Here is a 23,581-nt window from a genome sequence, read left to right as displayed (position 1 = left end):
CCTCCCAGAGTTCCCACTGTGGCACAGCGGGAATGAATCTGATTAGTAACCGTGAGGCTGTGGGTTCGATCCCTAGCCTCCCTCAGTGGGTTAAGAATTTGGCATTGCTGTTAGCTGTGGTGTAGGTCACAGATGAGGCTTGGATCCTGCATTGCTGTAGCTGTGTTGTAGGCTGGCAGCTCTAGCTTTGATTAGACCCCTAGCCTGGGAACTTCCATGCACCACAGGTACAGCCTTAAAGAGAAAAACAAAAAAAGATTCAGATTCAGGTATTTGGCTCCAGACTGTCTTCTTCTTCTTCTTTTTTTTTTTTTTTTTTTTTTTTTTTTAGGGCTGGACCCAAGGCATGGGGGTTCTCAGGCTAGGGGTCAAATCAGAGCTATAGCTGCCGGCCTACACCACAGCCACAGCAACGCCAGATCCTTAACCCACTGAGCAAGGCCAGGGATCGAACCCGAAACCTCATGGGTTCATTCATTCATTAACCACTGCGCCACGACGGGAACTCCTAGACTATCTTTTTAATTACTATGCTTATACTGGTGTTGGAAGGATGAAAGGTACTTACAAGTGTATTCCAAGCAGAGAAACAATAGAAGCAAAGGTGAGAATATTCATATTATTTTTACATGGCTTTTATAGTCAGTAAATTTGTCCACACCTGAAACGAATTCTGTCCTATATGTCAAATTAGAACCTTATCCATATTTTATATTCCTTCTCCAGTGTGATCCTAAAGCTCAGGTTCTAGGTTGAGCAAATCCTGCCTTCCTTGACACACACTTCTACAGATATCACATGTATATCCACATTCACTCATTCAACAAACATTTTCTGGGTACCTACTATGTAGTAGGCACTGTCCTTACACTGTCTCTACTGCTCCCAAAATACACACACCCATATATTATGTAATCATAGACTTATATAGAATCTTTGTGAGGCTTTGAAGTGTAGTGGTTAGAACACTCCACTTGAGTTAAACCCCAGCTCTGCCACTTTCCAGTTGTGGGCCATCGGCATTGTCACCTGCTCTGTGCATTGGTCTCTTCATCTATTAAATGGGTATAACAACAGTCTGTCTCTTGGAGTTATTGTGAGGTTCAAAAAGTTAATCCAAAAAAAGAAGTTAGTACATGTAAAATGCTTAACACAGCTTCTGGCAAGTACTCCAGTAAGCACTTAATAAATGCTAGTAATTTTATGTTGACAATCTTTTTTAATAAGTTATTGCTGAATGACTGAGCTTCTTATATGAGGCCGTTTTCCATTATAAAATAAAAGGAAATCTGGAGATCTTCTCTGGTGGGGAACAAGCCTTAAAGGGATAGAAAGGAATTAACAGCATTTACTGCCATACAGAACCACGTCTTGGTCTTGAGTGGGCCTTTAAGGGGCTAGAATTTACACTGGGGCTCCTTCCGTCTCAGCAGGCAGGTGAGGCGGGAAAAGCCCACAGCTCAAGCAGGCGGGCTTTGGCAGAGCTATTTGTGCAGGAAGAACGAAGGTCAAGGGACTCCCCGTATTGAAGGCCTTTCTCAAAATGAAGGATTTGGCCTCCGAGATTAATGTTCGAAGTGAACCCCTGCTATACTTAATTCCCTTTTCTGTGAACTCAGTACATTTTTAAAATTCAGCTAGGGGCCCTCCTATGGTGTGGCATGGAAACCACAAACCCAGAAGCCCTTCCAGCAGAGTTCACGCAGCCCTCCTTCATCCTTCCATCTGTGGGCTGATGACTGTGTTCTGGGGTTAGTCCCTGCGCTAACGTCTTTGGGTGAAAGTCTGCATGGGAATAGCACGTCTTAAGTTTGCACCCATTAGATCCACTGGGAATTTAATGTAAACATTTTAAAATAAAAGATTTCTCTTTTTCTTGCCACTCCCATGGCATATGGAAGTTCTGGGTCAGGTATTGAACTCTTGCCAAGCAGTACTAGTGCCACAGCAGTGACAAAGCTGGATCTTTTTTTTTTTGGTCTTTTTTTTAGGGCCGTGCCTGCGGCATATGGCAGGGGGGTCTAGTCAGAGCTGTTGCTGCTGCCAGGCTACGTCAGAGCCACAGTAACACGGGATCCGAGCCACGTCTGCGACCTACACCACAGCTCACAGCAACACCAGATCCTTAACCCACTGAGTGAGGCCAGGGATCGAACCCGAAACCTCATGGTTCCTAGTGGGATTTCGTTAACCACTGAGCCACGACAGGAACTCCGACAAAGCTGGATCCTTAACCGGCTGAGCCACCAGGCAATTTCAGTAAAAGATTTATTTATTTATTTTCTTTTTAGGGCTGCACCTGCGGCATATGGGAGATCCAGGCCAGGGGTTGAATTGGAGCTGCAGCTACCAGTTTATGCCACAGCCACAGCAACATGGGATCCGGGCCACATCTTTGACCACCACAGCTCATGGTGGCAATGCCAGACAAAGATTTATTTTAAAAAGGCTTCTATGGGTAGCTAGTGGCCACCATATGAGGAAATGAGAAGCTGTGGGGATGGGAGGTCTCTCTGGGTCAAGTTCATGTTCTACATTATAAAAGTGTTTCTTTTCTGAGTAATTGCTCTTGGGCAAAATACCACTAGCCTTAATGGAAAGCTTGGGTTCAGATGGGTGATTTTATCCCATCTACCAATAAGGTGTCTGTTTCAGGTAAAATTAGGAGGCATGAAGGAATCAGGTAGAAAGTAAATCCATTGAGAAGATATTTACCCTTTTCACTTTAGAAAATCAGCCCCTATGAGAAATAAATAATAGAAGCTCTTCTTCCCACAAATGTCAACTGCTGATCATTTAACCATGTTACAAGGAATTGTTACATAGAGAAATAATTATAATAATAATAACAAAAAACAGTTGTATAGCAATGACTGTGTGCCAGGTATTGTTCTAAGCTCTTTGCATGTATTTATTACATGCCTCATGTAACATACTCCTCACATGTAACATTTTAGTGTATGGTCTTTGATCTTTTCTTTTGTCTTTTGTCTTTTTGCCTTTTCTAGGGCCGCTCCCGCGGCATATGGAGATTCCCAGGCTAGGGGTCTAATCGGAGCCTTAGCCACCGGCCTACGCCAGAGCCACAGCAACGCCGGATCCTTAACCCACTGAGCAAGGCCAGCGATCGAACCTGCAACCTCATGATTCCCAGTCGGATTCGTTAACCACTGCGCCACGACAGGAACTCCTTTTTTTTTTTTTCTTTGATCTTTAAGAAACAAAATTGACACATTTTGAAAACCTAGAGTGTGTTGAGCACTGTGTTGTGTTTTCTTTTGTTTTTGTTTTTTAGGGCCACACCCTAGGCATATGGAAGTTCCCAGGCTAGGGCTCAAATCCGAGCTGTAGCTGCCGGCCTACACCACAGCCACAGCAACGCTGGATTGCAGCTGCATCTGCAGCCTCCACCCCAGCTCATGGCAATGCCTGATCCTTAAGCCACTGAGCAAGGCCAGGGTCCGAACCCGCATCCTCATGGATCTTAGGTTCATTAACCACTGAGTCACAAAGGGAACTCTGAACACTGTGTTTTTGTGTATGTCATCTCACTTAATCCTCCTGATGACCCCACAGTTAAGTATTGCCGTCAGCTGCAAACTGAGTCTCAGAGAGCTAGATAACTAGCTCCTGACCTCACAATTGCCAGGATGCAAACTTTAGTCTTATTGACTTCAAGCCTGAGCTCTTTATTTTGCTGCCTTCTGTTTGTCATAGAGTTGGAAGCGTATTGCATAGGGTTAGCACGCCTCACTTTATGTAGTGCATAGATCTTTGATGGAATTCTTTGTGGGTCTCCATGCCTCCAAAGTGAGATATGTCTGGAAAGCCTCGCTAGAATTTCCTGACCCTTTCACCACAACTAGGAACTAATAATTGTTTGGAACTCCTTGCTTCTGTGCCCCAACTGGATATAGGGATAAAGTACTCATAGCTCTAGCAATAGGAAATAAGTGAAAAGGAGTTGGAAAAAAAAAAAAAAAAATGAAACAAAAAAACCTTGGTTCTGCTACTTACCAGCAATTTGGAGCAATTCTTGATAGCCTCAGTTTCCTAATCTGAGCAGTGGGGTGATACACAAGATTTGTGCCTTACGGAGTTCCCGTCGTGGCGCAGTGGTTAACGAATCCGACTAGGAACCATGAGGTTGCGGGTTCGGTCCCTGCCCTTGCTCAGTGGGTTAACGATCCGGCATTGCCGTGAGCTGTGGTGTAGGTTGCAGACGCGGCTCGAATCCCGAGTTGCTGTGGCTCTGGTTTAGGCTAGTGGCTACAGCTCCGATTGGACCCCTAGCCTGGGAGCCTCCATATGCCGCGGGAGCGGCCCAAAGAAATAGCAAAAAGACAAAAAAAAAAAAAAAAAAAGATTTGTGCCTTACCCATACATACTTCACACAGTTGCAATGACCAGAGATGATCATCATTGGAAATTCTACACAGATGTGTGGGTGTTATTATTATACCATTGTTCTCCACAAAGGTCTGAGGCTTGCCTCAATTGATCAGGTTCTTGCGATAGTGTTATTTGATTTAAGGTTAAAATATGCAAAAGGTAATTCTTTGCGAGCTATGGAGTAGGTTTTTTTCGAGGTACAAAATGAAATAACATTCCTTGAGTACCTACCATGTGCCAGGAATCATAATGAGATTTCATCTCTCATTTCATTTTTATAGAAATCCAGAGGGGGAGTGCTGTTTTATAAATGAAGAAATCAAGCTCTGAGCAGTTAAACAATTCGCCCAGCATCACATAGCTAAGAGGTAAAACTGAGATTCAAACTCACAACTATGGGAAGCCAAGTTCCATGTTATCTGCATTCACTCCAGCACTCTGGTTTTTAGGCAGAAGGGAAGGAAGGAAACAGAAAGTACAAGGCAGGAGTCTGCAAGACTCAAATGCCCCAGGATCCTGGAGGTTGCCTGAGAATCAAAATAATAGTAGTAATAATAATAAAGCAAAAGAGGCATTGAGGTCACCCACGAAGAATTAATAATGAAAGTTCACATTTCTTTTGCCATAGACTGCCACTTAAAACAGCCTGTTTTGGAGTTCCCCTCATGGCTCAGCGGTTAACGAACCTGACTAGGATCCGTGAGGATTTGGGTTCCATCCTTGGCCTTGCTCAGTGGGTTAAGGATCCGGCATTGCCGTGAGCTGTGGTGTAGGTTGCAGACATGGCTGGGATCCCGCATTGCAGTGGCTGTGGCGTAGGCCAGCAGCTGTAGCTCCGATTAGACCCCTAGCCTGGGAACTTCCATATGCCGCAGGTACGGTCCTAAAAAGCAGGAAAAAAAAAAAAAGGCCTGTTTTATTTTCTCTATATTCCTGGGGAGAGCGGTGGAATGTTAGGAGTAAGAAGTACCTGCACTTGGGAGTTCTCATCGTGGATTAGTGGTTAATGAACCCGACTAGTATCCATGAGGGCGTGGGTTCAATCCCTGGCCTTGCTCAGTGGGTTAAGGATCCGGTGTTGCCATGAGCTGTGGTGTAGTTCGAAGTCTCGGCTTGGATCCTGCATTGCTGTGGCTGTGGCAGCTGTAACTCCAATTCAGCCCCTAGCCTCCATATGCCGTGGGTGTAGCCCTAAAAAGACAAAAAAAAAAAAAAAAAAAAAAGAATTATCCACACTTAATAGGGGCAGTGTGCAAAACTGAGAAAGAAGGAGCAGAAGCAGCAGGCAATATATGAGAGAAAGTAGCCAACTCAGAACTGCCATAAGGACCTGGCTGGGGCCAGGGACCTGGGCCTCCTCCAGGGCCATCTTCCCTGACTCCAGATCCAGGTCTCCTGCAGTCACTGACCTCTCTCTCCATATATAAATATATATATGTATATATATAAATCTATCTATCTATCTATCTATCTATCTATCTATCTATCTATCTATCTATCTATCTGCTTTTTAGGGCTGCACTTGTGGCACATGGAAGTTCCCAGGCTAGGGATCCAATCTGACCGGCAGCTGCTGGCCTATGCCACAGCCGCAGCACCACCAGATCTGAGCTGTGTCTGCAACCTATGCCGCAGCTTGTGGCAGCACCAGATCCTTAACCCACTGAGTGAGGCCAGGGATAGAACGCAAATCCAAATGGGTACTAGTTGGGTTCTTAATCCACTCAGTCACAACAGGAACTCTCGTAAATGCTTTTAGAGTTAACTAGAACTGGAAACTGTCCTAGCCTCACCACTCAGGGAAAGCTGGTGCTACTTGATCTTAGTGTCTTCAATCTGCAAAATGGGGATAAAGTACTTCATAGGATGGAATTGTAAGATCAGATAAGATGAGGTGGATGAAAGTGCTCAGCAAAGTACAAAGAGCCTCATTCATGTAAAAGGACCATGTTTTCCTTCTTTAAGGGAGATGTTAAGGGAGTTCCCTGGTGGCTCAGTGGATTAAGGATCTGGCGTTGTCACCATTGTGTCTCTTATTGTGGCTGCTATAGAACGGCTTAGATCCCTGGCCTGGGAACTTCCACATGCCATGGGTGTGGAAAAAACAAACAAACAAAAAATAAAAAAAGAGTGAAGTGGAGTTCCCCGTCGTGGCTCAGTGGTTAACGAATCTGACTAGGAACCATGAGGTTGCAGGTTCGATCCCTGGCCTTGCTCAGTGGGTTAAGGATCTGGTGTTGCCGTGAGCTGTGGTGTAGGTCACAGACATGGCTCGGATCCCAAGTTGCTGTGGCTGTGGTATAGGCTGGCAGCTACAGCTCGGATTAGACCCCTAGCCTGGGAACCTTCATATGCTGTGGGTGCAGCCCTAGAAAAGGCAAAAAGACAAAAAAATAATGAAATAAAAAATAAAAAAAAGAGAGAAGTCAAGTGGAGGAAAAAGGGTGTCAGGATTGATCACATCTTAGTTTTCAATAATCACTTTTGTTTATTTATGAGGAGTTTAAAAATGACTTCCCCCTATTTCACTGGCAATGACCAGTATTTGTCCAGCACTGGCTTTTAACCAAATAGAGTAAGTGACCCTCCCAGATTCAGACAGCAAATTAAGTGCCTAAATCCAATTTAGAATGAAGCACACATCCATGGTTGATTGCTAGGTCCCCAGTTCCTTTCTGTTACTAAACTTCATGGAATGTACAGGTTGATTTATCTTCATGTATCTTGTCAATATGGCAACTTTCAAGTGAGATGAAAATGAGTTGCGCGGTATTTTACAGGAACTTTTTTCCCCATTGCATTCTAGATGGTCCACAATGAGTGTAAACTGTAAAAATCTCATGATTAGAAAATTCCAAAAAAGGACGCTGGAAGAGATTAAAAAAAAAGAAAAAACCTGGCTCACAGGTTTACAGCTAGTGAGTGGCAGTGTTGGATCAAGAACCCACTTTTCTGATCACACCCTCTCCTCTTGAGAAAGAAAGCCACAGTGCAAACAAATAATAAAATAATAATGACGGCTAACACAATGTGCCAGGCACCATTCTAAGCTTTTTGTATTAACTCATTTAACTAGCCAAAAAAAAAAAAAACAAAAAAAAAACCAAAACTTTTTTTATGACTATGCCCAGCGAGAAGCAGCACTTTTTTTTTTTTTTCCTTCCCCTCTGTTGAATGACATTGCAACCCGAAATCACAACTCCGTTTTAGGTTCCTGGTGGTGCCTGCTTCCTCTTCTAGTTTGTTTAGTCACAGAATTCGATTCCTGTTGGCCGATTACGCGCCTACAAACAGGCTTAGCGCTCTATTGAAATGCGTGAGGCTCCTTAACTCTTGTATAAACAGGTAATGCGGAGGGGTGGGGCACAGATTGCGGATTTCTTGGGGTTGGGGATAGGGTGGGGGTTAGAGCCAACTCCCCCGAGATCAGGCAAGGTTAAAGGAGGGCTTGGCTGCTGTTTTTAAATGCAGTGTTTTTTTGTTCCCTTTCTAGAAACCAGCTGTAACTTTAGGTCAGAGCGCATTAAAATGAGACACTTCTGAACCAGCAGCGAGCGCCCAGGCCCCAGGCCCTGCTGCTAAGGCCCCGGCAAAGGTCAGGGCTTGGTCCGCGTGACGTTCCTCTCCTTGCTCGTTCCAGCGGTGCTCGGCCTCAGGTAAGGACACTCTGGGAGGTCCCCCTTCCACCAGGCCCGCCGCCGGGCTCACTGTGATCCTACCTGGTTAAATGGCTTCTTTACTAGGGAGAAGGACGGGGGTGGGGTGTACTGATCAGCTCGTGATTCAACAGCAGGTTCCTTATTCCTCAAACGTGGTTCTGCTTGGTTTCCCTCAACGCCCCAAAGGGGGCCAGACGTCTGATTCCGACAGATGTCCGCAGGTGGAGCAGGTGCCACTTTTGGGGCTATTTCTGGCACTCTGAAATGGATGTGACTTTTTGAGCGCCGAGAGGAGTCTGTTTGGTGAAGTACCCAAATCTCTCCCAATCGAGGCAGTTTTTTTTTTTTTTTTTTTTTTAACCTTCAGCAAAGGTATCTGCGCTCCTAAAACAACAGGAATGTTGCACTGGCCTTCAGCCAGCGGAGGCTCAGCGAGCAGGATAAAATTTCAGTGCAGATTTACGGGAAGTTGCCGGTGTTGGGAGTAAAAATCTGGTTTGGTGAGTTTAAGGGAAGGGAGTAGACGAGAGACAACCTTGCTACTGTGAGGCGAATGGCCTCGGCTGGGGGAGGGCAGCGGGCGGAGGGAGGAGGGAACCGGGAAGAGCTCGAGACGCGACTCTGAGCGCTCCCCGCGCGCCGCGCCGGACGCAGCAGGACTCCCGGGCCGCCCGTCTACCCGGGGTGCAGAGCCGGTGCCGCTCGGCCAGGGGGTCGCCGCGCTTTCAAGTTCTCGATCCCGCCTGGAATCTAGCCCCAGAGAACTGCCTTGGGTTATCGCTCCCGCTTCCCTTTGGAATGTGCAGTTTGGGACAGTGAGAAGCCGGGGCTCGGGAGTTGTCCTCCCAGAGCTTCCATCTGCAGGTTTCCAAGGTTAAGAAATTCTGACAAACTGGAATTCCCAGAGTCTAGGAGTTAAGCCTGAAACGAGCTGTTGCTTTAAGCGGCGCGGTGGGGAGTAGCTGGACACTCCTTATTTTGGTTTTACATTAAAAAGAGGGAGGCCGAGAAGATGTGGTAGGTTACTTCCTAGCTGTGTAAATTGCTACCGGGCTGTGAATGGTGTTAATATCTGAAGTGGGCGACTGCAAATACATAACAAAGGTAAGGTAGTTTTTGGCAATCCTTCTAACTACTGTCCCTTCATCTTACGTTTGGGTCCCAACTTTGAAATTTTGTTTTCTTCTCTTTTTAGCCCTCATCTCCCTCACTCTACCATCCCCCTTCCAACTCTGGTATAAGTAATGGGAAAGAAATGGTTTAGGAAACGATTTAAAAAGCGTCAGCTTCTGAAAAAGCAGAAACTCGTATACAGTCAGCCCCATCACGTTTCCTCTGGTGGTGAAACCTTTTCCACACAAGAAACAATTTTTTTTTTTCCTGCCCTTGAAAGCATATGATTGGAGCGTCCGGAGGCACAGGTGACTTTTTAGACTCCGATTATTAAAGTGAGATTGAGGAAACAGTCATGACAGGCGTCTCATTTAAGGGAGTGTTAAGGGGGAGGGAAGGGGATGTCTTCTTGTCGTCATTTACTTTCCTAGGTAATGCCGAGCACAGGCTTAGTTGTTCAAAGTTAAAAATTCAATCTGCATAAAAGTGTAGGGCTGATGAACTATGACAGCTGACAAATTAGTTACTGGATCTTTCAGAAATCAGTTAAAATAAATGAAGTGGAATTTTTCAAATAAGTGATTCATTTTTTTATTTAGGTAAAGGTTCATCTACTCTTGGGTACTGTCCCAAGGCATTTGGGGCTGTGGCTTTTTACTTGAGGCTTATCAAAGTGATAGAAAGATAGTGTCCTCAGGGACTTACTCATAGGCCGGACGGATTTGAACAGAAAAAAATCGAGCAACTTTTAGTGGTATTTTAATGGCCCACTTAGTGTTCTTTAGCATGAATGTAGATTAGAAACGTGTTCTTTAAAACTTTTAATGCTGGAATCACACGAATTTTTTAGGGCAGAGAAAGCAAAAGGTTGACAACACTGATGTGAAGAAGTTGCCACAGGTTTAAGCACAACTGCAGTTTAGAAGGAAAGTGTTTGAGAATTGCAGGTGCCCATTCTAAAAGGTGAAAAGTTGTCAGTGGCATAAAGCACAACTGTAGAGAGACCTGAGTACCCAATCACAGCAATGAGATGGCATTTTTTGGAAGTTAGGGTTGGTATTAATTTAAACAATAATTAATATCGGATTGATGATCTAAAATCTTGGAGGGAAACAAAACCACCCAGTCTGAAATGGAAACGAGGAGGAAAAGAAAGAAATTTGGGCTTTTGCATTTACCTTACCCTTCACCTTGATCTGATGTACATGGCATTGGTCTCTCTGACTCAGTTACTGCACATGGGGAAAATGAGGACTCCAATGTCATTTCACAGGCGCCCAGCTTCATTATTTCAGTATGCGTTAAAGGAAGAACTAAACCGCCAAGAACCAAGCTACTAGCCTAACTGCCATGCTTCTTTACCTGACTTGGCTACACTTAAATTCATCTGCTCAAGAGTCTTTTGTGAACATGTACTGAAAAGGAATCAAATTTTGAAGGTTTAGTCTCTTTCTCTTGGTTATTGAGTTTTCAGAAGCTTGTAGGATTGAAAATAATGGTATTGCCACTTTATTCCAATCTCTAGAGTTTGAGTTGTCAGCGAGTTTTTGATTCTCTCTCATTGTGCTGCTCTAGACTGAATTTTGCCCCGAACAGTTGTGGGAATGGAATCAAGATAGAAAGCAAGGAGATTATGTGCTTCTGGATACGTGTCCTCTGTACTTGCTCTAACTAGTGTTTAAGACGACTCATTTTTTTTACCCCTTCTCACGATAAGAGCAGTCAGATTAGACTGTTCTCTTTGGTTTACTAGTAACAGTAGTACCAGAACCTGTTCTTGGTAATTTAAACAAAGATTAGAAGGTTAAAGTAGATAAAATTATTTTCTTATAAAATGAATTTGCTTCTCAGATTCTACTCATTAAAAATGAATTATGTCCCAGGTGAGTGAGCTTTAGCTGCTCTAGGAAAGTATTTGCCTATTTCAGACAGGTTTCCAGCTCCACCTTTCCAGTCCCTTCTGATTTTTCAAGAATGGGCAGAGGAATGGATGCTGGGGTGCTGGTGGGGGAGGGAGATCTCAAAGTTGGACCGATGCTCAAGTGAAACTGTGATTTGGTTTTCCCAGAGGATGCATAATCCTGGAAAAAACTTACTCTGAAGAGGGCTTAAGTTTGGGATTCATAAGACTTAGGAAAAGGATAGATTTTGCGTGAATCTAGACTTTCTGTGCCAAACGTTTATGAAGTTACAATGGATATGTAAATGCAGTTTAAAAAGTGTTGGAATGATTCCAAGTTAAAGGGTATATTGGAGCGATTTAGCCACTGGCCTGTTTAAGAGATATATTTTTCCACTTGGGAGTGATTTCTGTGTCTTAAGATGATGTCGATTTACTATCATAAGTCAAAACAACCACCTGCTCAGAGTAATTGCTTCAAAGAACAAATGCAAAAAGATTTTCAATAATGGCAAGGCAGGGATGACTTGGGTTATGTGCTATTAAAAGGCTTTAGAAACTCCAGGGAGGAACTAGCATAGAAATGATAATAAGTAATTGTTCAGCTGCCACCTCAAGTTGTTAGAAACATCTCATCCTGGAGGGATTTGGGGGGAAATGGCACCTTGCCATTTTTTTGTGTGTGGTCCTGAATGGTTTTGTCAGTGAAGCACTCCTGAGATGGTCTGAGCTTGCTGTCTGATGGTTTCTGCCTCTTTTCATAGTTGCCTCCCCTTCTATCTGTCAGCATCTGTAGGGGGCAGAGGAGGCAGAGGGAAAGAATATCCTTTCCTTGAAGTCTGTATATCCCCTCTTGTCACAACCTCTTAACTTTTTGCCCTGAGAAGGGGGTGAGGAAGGAATTTTCCAGTGCAAGTAGAAGGGGAGGGTCTGGAGGAATAAACAGCTAAGAAACAGGTGAGTTCCAAACCCTGTTAGGTAATGTGGGCTTCACCTGAAATCTCACACGGAGATTATTATACCCTCCAACTATTGCAGGTGAACTGGCAACTGTAGGAATTTGAGGCTCACCCCCCCCTTTGTAATTCAAATGCTCCTAGTGCACTGCCCTAGAGGGCTCATTTGAATGAGTTCAAGATGTCATCTCTTGGTGCAACCAAAAGTAAATTGATGACAAAAGTCACAAGCCCTTCAACCACACTCTTGCTCTGCCTCCTCTATTTTCTGCAATGGTTTAAGGACACCTGGGGGAAAAAAAAATCACAGCTCAGTTTATGTAACTTAGTTATATAATACGAGCATTTTTTTTCATTGAGTTTTTGTCATCTTAGGAACTTAGTTTATGCAAAAGTGATTTGTGGGTGTGTTTAGATGTATTCGGTTTATGTGTTTGTACAATACAAAACATAAGGAAACTGATACTCTAACAGGAATGCTTGATTGTAGTTTGTAGTTGCTCTTTTTTTGGTAAACCCTATCAGGTTTGATGGGTGGGGTCATTTTAGGAGTTCCTGTCATGGCTCAGTGGAAACGAATCTGACTAGTATCCAGGAGGACACAGGTTCAGTCCCTGGCCTCACTCAGCGGGTTAAGGATCTGGCATTGCCATGAGCTGTGGTGTAGGTTGCAGACTTGGCTCGGATCTGGCATGGCTGTGGTGTAGGCCAGCGGCTACAGCTCCAATTCAACCCCTGGCCTGGGAACCTCCATATGCCGCGGGTGCGGCCCTAAAAAAAAGGAAAAACAAAAAACCCCAAAGAGTGGGTTCATTTTAGAAAGCAAAAATACAGTCTCTACCTTTCTGAAGGCCGCTTAAGTGAGACGATAGCAGAAGACAAGGTGTTGGTGTAACCCTTTGTGATTTTGAGAAAAATATTAATTCTTCGGCATTAGCAGACTCTGGGTGGTGCAAAATGTATACTTATAAATTACAGCTGTTTACATTAATCACATTAATCGAGAAAACAGCCTCTGGTCTCAGTTCACAACATTGGTCTTTGGGTATACTGTGTGTTTGTGATTCTTAGAAACCTGGTGGCCCAGTGCTAAGACCATAATAGGTGGGTGTGTGTTGATGAAAGGGGAGTTGCTGACAGTGTTAGCCCCCTGATTGTGCTTTGCTTTAGCTAATGGTCAGTTTTGCTCATATTCCTTGAGTTCCACCTACTGGGGAGACAAACCACCTGATCCCAGAAGCAACAGGCAATCCCCATGTGGACGAGCAGGTGTAAACTATACATAGCGACGGCCAATGGGCGGATGTACGATGCACCGTGCGGTATTGTGTAGCTGAAGCAGGAACAGGACACCTCTATCAGACCAAGGAAATGCCAACCTGTAAAAATTATAATGAAAAGTATTTACCTTTCGGGAGTTCTCATTGTGGTTAAGAACCCAACTAGTATCCATGAGGATGCGGGTTTGATCCCTGGCCTCCCTCGGTGGGTTAAGGATCCGGCGTTGCCGTGAGTTGCGGCATAGGTCACAGATGTGGCTCAGATCTGATGTTGCTGTGGGCTGTGGTGTAGACTGGCAGCTGCAGCTCCAATTCAGCCTCTGGCCTGGGAATTTCCATATGCTACAGGTGCAGCCCTAAAAAGAAAAAAAAAAAAGTATTTACTTTTTAGAGCACTGAGACTTGGCTCAGTCATTTTTGTGAAGCACTACACATCACGTGAAAAGAAAAAAAAGTATTTAATAAGGTGAAGACTTTTTTTTTCAGGTGTTAATTTTCTTGGGTTAGTTAGATTGCCATTCTGAAAATGTATGTCTGGGCCTTTTGAGCTCAGGTAGAACATTCCTGTCTCTAAAAGCAGGGATCCATGTCCATGATGATGCTAGTGCTGTGCCTTTTGAAAATATGGCTTAAATAATATTTCTTTTTGTTTGCTTTCATTTAAAAAAAAAAAAAATCATAACATGGTTCTTGGTACACCAAGCCCTTGCCAAGATTAGGCCCATCTTCTTAGTAGCCTTCTCAAGACAAAGTTGCCTTTGTGTAGCTACAACTGGGAGGATTTGGTGACACAGAAAACTCAATGGGGCACTGCAACTTATTATTAACAGAAAACTCAATGGCCCAATGTTTTTGTTATTATTTTTTAATTCTACCAGCTAATATCTATGATATATTTCTCCAGGCAGATGATCTTATTTTAGACTTTCCCGGAGAAGAATTTTGTGATTGAGAATTTACCTTGGCGTCTAGTTAGATTATTAAAGGCAAAAGCTGCAGCATGCTGATACTGGGGAGAGCAAAGTTCTATGAGCTAGTTTGTTCTCAGGAGAGTCAGCAACATTTGGTCACATGTGGAGAGAAAGAAAAAGTGGTTACCCAGAGTGGAAATGATAGTTTGGGGGAAAAGGATGACCATTCACTAAATTCAGACTCCATGAGGAAGTGGCTAAGAGCACAGACGGCCTTGGTTCAAATCCTGCCTTGGCCACTTATGGGACTGTAGGCGGCTTACCTAATCTGTGATTCAGTTTCCCCAGCTGTAAAATGCCTACCTCACAAGGTTTTATAAGGATTAAATACATTAGTGTGTAAACAGGGCTTGGAACAGTGCCTGGCATGCAGTCAGTATGATGTGATACGTAGTCAAAGTGATGTATATCATGTTTGGGCGCCTTCTAATTTTTTTTTTTTTGGCTTTCACCTTTTCTAGAGCCGCTTCCCGCAGCATATGGAGGTTCCCAGGCTAGGGGTCTAATCCGAGCTGTAGCCACCAGCCTACGCCAGAGCCACAGCAACGCCAGATCTGAGCCGTGTCCACGACCTACACCACAGCTCACAGCAACGCCAGATCCTTAACCCACTGAGTAAGGCCAGGGATCGAACCTGCAATCTCATGGTTCCTAGTTGGATTCGTTAACCACTGCACCACGACAGGAACTCCGGGTGCATTCTATTTTTTTAAAAATTATTATTATTTTAAAATTTCCTTCCTCTGGGCTTCCCCCCCCTTTTTTTTAATTACTCGGTGTATTTTATTACATTTATAGTTGTGCAATGATCATCACAACCAAATTTTATAGCATTTCCATCCCAAACCCCCAGCTCATCCCTCCACCCCCCAACCTGTCTCATTTGGAAACCATAAGTTTTTCAAAGTCTGTGAGTCAGTATCTGTTCTGCTAAGAAGTTCATTGTGTCCTTTTTTTTAGATTCCACGTGTAAGTGATAGCATATGATGTTGGTATCTCACCATCTGACTGACTTCACTTAGCATGATAATTTCTAGGTCCATCCATGTTGCTATAAATGCCGTTATTTATTTCCTTTTAATGGCCGAGTAATATTCCATTGTGTATATGTACCACATCTTCTTTATCCACTCCTCTGTTGATGGATGTTTAGGTTGTTTCCATGTCTTGGCTATTGTATATAGTGCTGCAGTGAATATTGGAGTATGTGTCTCTTTTCCACTCATGGTTTTCTCTGGATAGATGCCCAGGAGTGGGATTGCTGGATCTAATGGTAGTTCTTTTTTTTTTTTTTTTTTTTTTGGTCTTTTTGCTATTTCTTGGGCCACCCCTGCGGCATATGGAGGTTCCCAGGCTAGGGGTCGAATCAGAGCCATAGCCACCGGCCTACGCCAGAGCCACAGCAACTCGGGATCCGAGCCGCGTCTGCAACCTACACCACAGCTCACGGCAATGCCGGATCGTTAACCCACTGAGCAAGGGCAGGGACCGAACCCGCAACCTCATGGTTCCTAGTAGGATTCGTTAACCACTGCGCCACAACGGGAACTCCGGTAGTTCTATTTTTAGTTTTCTGAGGAATCTCCATACTGTTTTCCACAGTGGTTGCACCAGTTTACATTCCCGCGAAGCCACAGCAATGCGGGATCTGAGCCACGTCTGTGACCTACACCACAGCTCACGGCAACACCGGATCCTTAACCCACTGATCGAGGCCAGGGATCGAATCCACAACCTCATGGTCCCTAGTCGGATTCGTTAACCACTGAGCCATGACGGGAACTCCTAAAATAACAGCATTTTTGCATTCCATGGAGTTCCTGTTGTGGCTCAGGGAAAACGAACCCAGCTGGTTATCCACTAGGATGAGGATTCGATCCCTGGCCCCACTCAGGATCCAGCATTGCCTCGAGGTGCAGTGTAGGTTGCAGACTCCAATCCAGTGTTGCTGTAGACTGGCAGCTGTAGCTCCTATTCGACCCCTAGCCTGGGAACTTACATATGCCACAAGTGAGCTCCCCCCACCAAAAGCAACCAAAATGGAAGCTTTATCCACAACCAAACCTCTGAAATCATGGCAGGATAGGGGAGGCCAGAGGTGGTGGGGGACAGATTGTGCCTAGGTGTCCATCACATTGTTTAGAAGTTTAGACTTTTTTCTGCTCTTCAACATCCTTTAAAGGGCACAGACTTGTTACTAGGTCATTATGAGAAGGGGAAAAATGCATTTTCTCAAAAATTAGAAGGAATAGATAAATATTAGGGAAAAGTGTGTTTTCTCAACATTAGGGAGGATCATTGGGAGTTCCCATCGTGGCTCAGTGGAAATGAATCTGACTAGTAACCATGAGGACGCAGGTTTGATCCCTGGCCTTGCTCAGTGGGTTAAGCATCTGGCATTGCCATGAACTGTGGTGTAGGTCATAGAGGCGGCTCAGATCCATGGTGCTGTGGCTGTGGCGTAGGCCAGTGGTTGGTTATAGCTCCAATTCAACCCCTGGCCTGGGAACCTCCATGTGCCTCGAGTGTGGTCCTTAAAAAAAAAAAAAAAAAAAAAAATTAGGGAGCATGAATGAAGAGATCCAAGAGAAGAAGAACAATATTAAGTGAATATACAGTTCTGTGAGCCACAGTGGTGTGCTGTTCCCAGTGGGGCTGCTGGTGTCCTCTTGGCAAAGGAAAAGACAAGAGGAAGGAGGGCAGGTGGCTGAAGAAATATTCAGAGAATTGCCTCTAGTGAAGTTTTATTTGCAGAGCAAAGGGGATCCAGTAACAACCTCGCTCTTCCCACTTGGTACAAACAGTAGTTTGGCCCAGGTACCTTCTTTGCTCTTTGCCCTACAACGTGGGTTCCAGGATCTACCACAAGTTATATGTCGATTTGCCAATGAGTAAACAGAAACTGCCAGCTTAGAGGGTATTAATGAGCCTTGGGATTTGTGCGTTGTATATGCAGTGGCTCCATATCCATAGACAGTCACTCCCAGCTTGCTGCTGAGTCTGGGAAGGCAGGGATCTTAGACTGTTCTCCCAGCACCCTTCCCAGAGTGGGACCTAGGAGTCACTCCCCTACTGGGAGTGGTAGGAGGCCCACAGACCCTCCATCAAATGGTCTCACACACCCCAGCCACATGCCAAGGGTCTTCCCTTGCCCCACTGGCTAGGGTTAATCAAGGAAATCAGCAGTGGAGCTGTAGAATCTGCTCTTCTCCCTGCTTCCACCTCTGCCTTCACCCAGTGCACTTGGTTCTTGACCCAGGATCCAGAGCGACTCTTAGAAAACAGAGTCGGGTCATGTACTGCTGAGAACTTGCCAGAACCTCACCATCTCCCTCAAAAGCCAGTGAGGCACCGTATCTCACCTCCTGTCACTTAGTCCGTTGTCACTTTGCTTTAGCCACAACTTCTTGTCCAGAGCCTTTGCACTCACTGCTCCCTCTCCCTGAACCATCTTCCCCTAAGATATTCATGGTTCACTTGTCCACCTCTTCCAAGTCCTTACTCTTCCTCTTTGTCTAAAACAGCAGTTCCTCCTTCCTGTTGGCACTCTGTCCCCTACCCTGCTCTGTTTTAACTTGATACCTTTTTTTTTTTTTTTTTTTTTCCATTTATACGGCTGCACCTGCATCACATGGAAGTTCCTGGGCTCGGTATCAAATAAGAGCTGCAGCTGTGGGCCTATGCCACAGCCATGGCAACACTGGCTCCAAGCCACATCCGTGACCTACACTGCAGCTTGTAGCAATGCCGGATCCTTAACCCACTGAGTGAGGCCAGGGATGGAACCCTCATCCTCATGAACACTATATTGGTTTTTGTTTGTTTGTTTGTTTTCTTTTTTTTAGGGCTGAACCTGTGGCATACGGAGGTTCTCAGGCTAGGGGTCAAATTGGAGCTGTAGCTGCCGGCCTACACCACAGCCATAGCAACATGGGGTCAGAGCCGCGTCTGCAACTATACCCCAGCTCATGGCAATGCCGGATCCTTAACCCACTGAGCGAGGCCAGGGATGGAACCCTCATCCTCATGGATACTGGTCGGGTTCCTTAACCACTGAGCCACGACGGGAACTCCTATATTGGCTTCTTAACCTGCTGAGCCCAAACGGAAATTCCTGATTTAGTACTGAAGTGTGCCGTGTGACAGCATGGCTCATTGTCTCTTCCCCACTAGAACACCCGCGTCATTTATTCATGTATCCCAAACACCAAAGAGCAGAGTCTGCCACAGCGTCGTTACTCCATAAATATTTGTTGAATAAATGAAAAAAGCACAGGATTTTACACAGCACAAGTATGACTGAAAGTGTTGTGCTACTTGTGTGTGTTCTACTCAAAATAACAATCATGTACACATCTTTCTGAATAAGTATGATTTTTTTTTCCACCTCAGACGGCTCCAGTTAAGCTGCCATATTTTCCCTGGTTTCATTATTTTCTGTGCCACCACGCACCCTTGATGGAGGCCGATGACTAAGTAACGAGCAAGGCAGAGCTAAGTGTGGAATGGCGCAATCATTTCAGCACTTCTGTTTCCAAATCAAAGCCTCGTCTTTGGCAATCTTTTGTGATTTCCATCTAAGTCTTACAGCTAGCTCTGTTTTAAACCAGTCTTGTGAATTGCATGCCCTGCAGATAATTAATTACCCTTGACTAACTTATGTTACTATGTTGTTTATCACTTTTTCTATTGTCATTTAATTATAGTTAATGATTGTTCTGAAAGTAACTGTCAAGATAAGTGTTTTTTTGGTGTGGGTTTTTTTTTTTTTTTTTTTGAACTATCTCTTTTGACCTTTGCAATTTTGCCAAATGCCAACTGCTGCTATGGGATTCCATCTAAGTTTTTTTCTCAATTGCAGAGCTTAGTTAAGTATTTTCCCTTGACCTGGCATGAAACGAATGAGTGCTTAGTGTCACTGAATCTTTATTTCCCCAGACCCTTTTACAAAACTTTGGTCTTGCCTTTACTGAGTGGCACAATCGCCTCTGATCTGTTGTACTAGTTTGCAAGCCCCTGCCTCATTCTCTCCCTCTGCACAATTTTTGTTTCGTTGGTAAAATTGGATTCCTCGGTTCTTGGAGGTACAGCTTCCTCTGTGTGACCACCTGCCATTTTTAGATCTCTAATTTGGCTCCAGAAAGGACTTCCCCAGCGGCTGGCGGAATCTTGTGGCTGCTATAGGCTTGGGGGTGCTAGAAGTGGGTTTGAAGGTGAGTGTACAGTCCAGGAAGGTTCTTTGCCGTTTAAAAAAAAAAAAAAAGGCAATATTATATAAATTCTGCCAAGGGTACACAAACACCCTGGATTTAGTTATTTTTGACTCTTGTTGACCACAGTTTGTTGCTGATTTAGAGTTACTTGGATTTTTTTTTTTGGTTTTTTTTTTTGTGCTTTTGGGGCCGCACCTGCAGCACTTGGAGGTTCCCAGGCTAGGGGTCTAATCGAAGCTACAGCTGGCCTACACCAGAGCCACAGCAACGCCAGATCTGAGCTTCGTCTGCGACCTACAGCTCATGGCAACGCCGGATCCTTAACTTGCTGGGGGATCGAACCTGCAACCTCATGGTTCCTAGTCGGATTCGTTTTCACTACACCATGATGGGAACTCTGAGTTACTTGGATATTTTTCATTTCTAAGTTGATTTGGAGGCTGTCATCAAGTTGATAGTAACTAGACAGTTTGAGAAATTAAAAAAAAAAGAAATATACTTAATAATCAGCTAATATTTCTAGTACTTTCTCCAGATCATTTTATTACTTATGTGTACTGAGTGGGACATTAAAAACGAATAGCAAATAAATGTTAAATTAGACCTGTCTTTAACCTGTGGAGTTGGAGCTAGTGGTAATTATTAATGAGTAGAAAATTTTATCAAAATATAGACCTAGTAAATAGGTACACTTGGAAAAAAAGATGAATCTGAGTTAAACTGGTTTAAACCAGACCTTGAAAAATTATTTTTCTTATGTAGACACATACTCACCTGTTATTTACTAAGTATCTGCTATGTGCCAGACACTGGGTACTGGGTGCACAATGGAGAATGAAAGTTCCCCGGAGTTCCCGTCGTGGCGCAGTGGTTAACGAATCCGACTAGGAACCATGAGGTTGCGGGTTCGGTCCCTGCCCTTGCTCAGTGGGTTAACGATCCGGCGTTGCCGTGAGCTGTGGTGTAGGTTGCAGATGCGGCTCGGATCCCACGTTGCTGTGGCTCTGGTGTAGGCCGGTGGCTACAGCTCCGATTCAACCCCTAGCCTGGGAACCTCCATATGCTGCGGGAGCGGCCCAAGAAATAGCAACAACAACAAAAGACAAAAAAAAAAGAAAAAAAAAAAGAAAGTTCCCTGGCCTCCTGGGGCTTTCTTTGCCGGTGGAGACGGGATCAGACCTCTGAAGAAACTAAGAGGTGCTAGGCCAGGGCTGGTGGAGCTCTTAGCTGGAGTGAGCCTGGCTCCGTGATGCTGAAGATGTCTGTTGGAAGCAAGGTCCTTCTTAGGAGGAGTAGCATTTATGAAGGTTCTAAGGCTGGAACCAGCTTGGTACGTTGAAGGATGTAAAGGAGGCCGCTGTGGCTGCAGTGCTGGGAGCAAGGAGCAGGGAGGTGTGAGGAAAGGTTGTGGGGGTAACCGAGTCCTAGAGCACGTAGTCCCTTAAGACCAAGGAAAAGAGTTTCGTTACTCCTGAGCCCAGTGGAAAGCGTGAAGAACGACGGACTTTTAAAACGGTAACTCTGACTGCTGGGTAAAGACTGGACTGCAGGGAGGCTGTTGTAGCAAAGAAGGAAATTAGAGTTCTTCCCAGCCAGTATCCAAGAGGATGCAGGTTCGATCCCTGGCCTCGCTCAGTGGGTTAAGGATCCCGCATTGCCGTGAGCTGTGGTGTAGGTCGCAGACACAGCTCGAATCTCGAGTTACAAATGACTGAACAGTATTCTAACAAGCCCTAGCCTGCAAACCTCCATATGCTGCAGGTGTGGCCCTAAAAAGACAAAAAATAAAAAATTTAAAAAAAGAAAAAGAAATTTAGGAGTTCCCGTCGTGGCGCAGTGGTTAACGAATCCGACTAGGAACCATGAGGTTGCGGGTTCGGTCCCTGCCCTTGCTCAGTGGGTTAATGATCTGACGTTGCCGTGAGCTGTGGTGTAGGTTGCAGACGCGGCTCGGATCCCGCGTTGCTGTGGCTCTGGCGTAGGCCGGTGGCTACAGCTCCGATTCAACCCCTAGCCTGGGAACCTCCATATGCCGAGCGGCCCAAGAAATAGCAACAACAACAACAACAACAACAAAAAAAAAAAAAAAAAAAGAAAAAGAAAAAGAAAAAAATTTAGAGTTCTTTTTTGAAGGTGGCATTGGAGGTGGAGAGAAGCTAGTCAGCTGGGTGCCATTATTTCAGTGTCTCCTCTTGCCTTTTGTGCAGTCTCAGTTCAGCTGTGGCAGGGGATTCTCCATGACTGGCAGAAATAGCAAGATTTGTTGATGTCCTGGATTTAGGGTGAGGGAAGAATGAGGATTCTGGCTGGAGTTACTGAGTTCCATGGCGGGGCCTGAAGGAGAACAGGCTTGAGTGGGGCAGAGGGAATTGAAAGCTCAGTTTGGGGTATGTTTACTGAGATGCCTGGTAAACATCCCAAGGAGATGCTGAAAATTTCCCTTTTGCTGTAAATCAACTATACTTTAATAAATTTTTTTAAATTGGAAATTAAAAAAAAAAAAAAGAAAGTTTGCCTTTTGCATCTAGCAGGTCCAGCAGGAACAAGGGGCATCTCTTATAGGTAACTGTTTTGGACTCCTTTATTTATGTTTCTCATTATATTTGGATTTGCAAATATAGGTAAGGTGTGTGACCTTTATTTATATCTCACAAATGACTGAACAGTATTCTAACAATAACTGAGCATCTGCTATGTATTGGAAACTGTGATGGAGGGTAGATGAGGATGGGTTAACATTGAAACATCTTTGATGTAGTTTCAGCCATCAAGAATCTTCTAGTGTGAACTTCCCATTGTTGCTTAGCAGGTTAAGAACCCAGGTTGTGTAGTCTCTGTGAGGATGAGGGTTCCATCCCTGGCTTTGCTCATTGGGTTAAGGGTCCAGCATTTTTGCAAGCTGTGGCATAGATCACTTGGATCTGGTGGTGCTATGGCTGTGGTATAGGCCGGCAGCTACAGCTGCAATTTGACCCCTACCTGGAAACTTCCATATGCTGCAGGTGTGGCTATAAGCAAGTTAATCATATTATATATTTAATCACATATATCATATATATAAAGTAAGTATTTAGTACTGAAGTATTAAATATATATTTTATATTTGCATTATGTATTTAACTTATTGATATATTTTTGTACTAAGATAATTAAATGTATTCAATATACTTAGTTTAGAATACATATTTAATATATACTTTATTAAATAACATATTTAATATTAAAAACTAAGTGTAAGTCATGCATGAACAAAAACTCATACTACAGGGAGTTCCCATTGTGGCTCAGTGGTAATGACCCCGACTAGTAACCATGAGGACTTGGGTTGATCCTCGGCCTGGCTCAGTGGGTTAAGGATTCTGTGTTGCCATGAGCTGCAGTGTAGGCTGCAGATGCAGCTGAGATCTGTCATTGCTGTGGCTGTGGGGTAGGCTAGCAGCTGCAGCTGGGATTCGACCCTGAGCCTGGGAACTTCCATATATCACAGGTGCAGCCCTAAAAAAAGACAAAAAAAAATCCCTCATATTACAAAAGAAATTAAAAAAATTACAGCTTGAAATACTGGATTTCCTTACAACCCCATAGAGGCATGCAAATTCATGCTATAAATATTGACACATACAAATGGATCCCTTTAGGACATGCAAATGTGTTTCTTGTGTCTTCCTTATCTAACTTTACCAAGAATCTGCTGCAGGTCTGCACAGTATGTTAGTGAAGACTGGAAACCAATACAGACACACTTCTTTTTTTTTTTTTTTTTTTTTTTGTCTTTTTGCTATTTCTTGGGCTGCTCCCGCGGCGTACGGAGGTTCCCAGGCTAGGGGTCTAATCAGAGCTGTAGCCACCGGCCTACGCCAGAGCCACAGCAACGCGGGATCCGAGCCGCGTCTGCAACCTACACCACAGCTCACGGCAACGCCGGATCATTAACCCACTGAGCAAGGGCAGGGACTGAACCCGCAACCTCATGGTTCCTAGTCGGGTTCGTTAACCACTGCGCCACGACGGGAACTCCCATTTTTTTTTTTTATCATTTTTTATTTTTTTAAATCTTTTTTGTCCTTTAGGGCCACACCCATGGCATATAGAGGTTG

The 23,581-nt window shown here is 44.4% G+C and overlaps 1 protein-coding gene across 8 annotated transcripts in view; it reads left to right on the top strand.

The window, feature by feature from the left end:
* The window catches only part of RBM47 (RNA binding motif protein 47), a 182,625-nt gene continuing 166,625 nt past the window's right edge, over positions 7,582–23,581 (top strand). For 2 of the 8 annotated variants that reach the window (XM_021101133.1, XM_021101125.1), the window contains exons 1-2: positions 7,584–7,737; positions 7,886–8,048. Coding sequence is in view for 3 of the 8 variants with exons in the window: in XM_021101123.1 (XP_020956782.1) it covers positions 9,111–9,155 (45 nt within the window). In the remaining 5 variants the exon portion in view is untranslated. The other 6 variants (XM_021101126.1, XM_021101128.1, XM_021101124.1 and 3 more) reach the window with 5 other exon arrangements.

Source organism: Sus scrofa, chromosome 8 (genome assembly GCF_000003025.6).
Source record: "Sus scrofa isolate TJ Tabasco breed Duroc chromosome 8, Sscrofa11.1, whole genome shotgun sequence".
Taxonomy (NCBI): domain Eukaryota; kingdom Metazoa; phylum Chordata; class Mammalia; order Artiodactyla; family Suidae; genus Sus; species Sus scrofa.
This window is presented reverse-complemented; position numbering and strand designations above follow the sequence as displayed.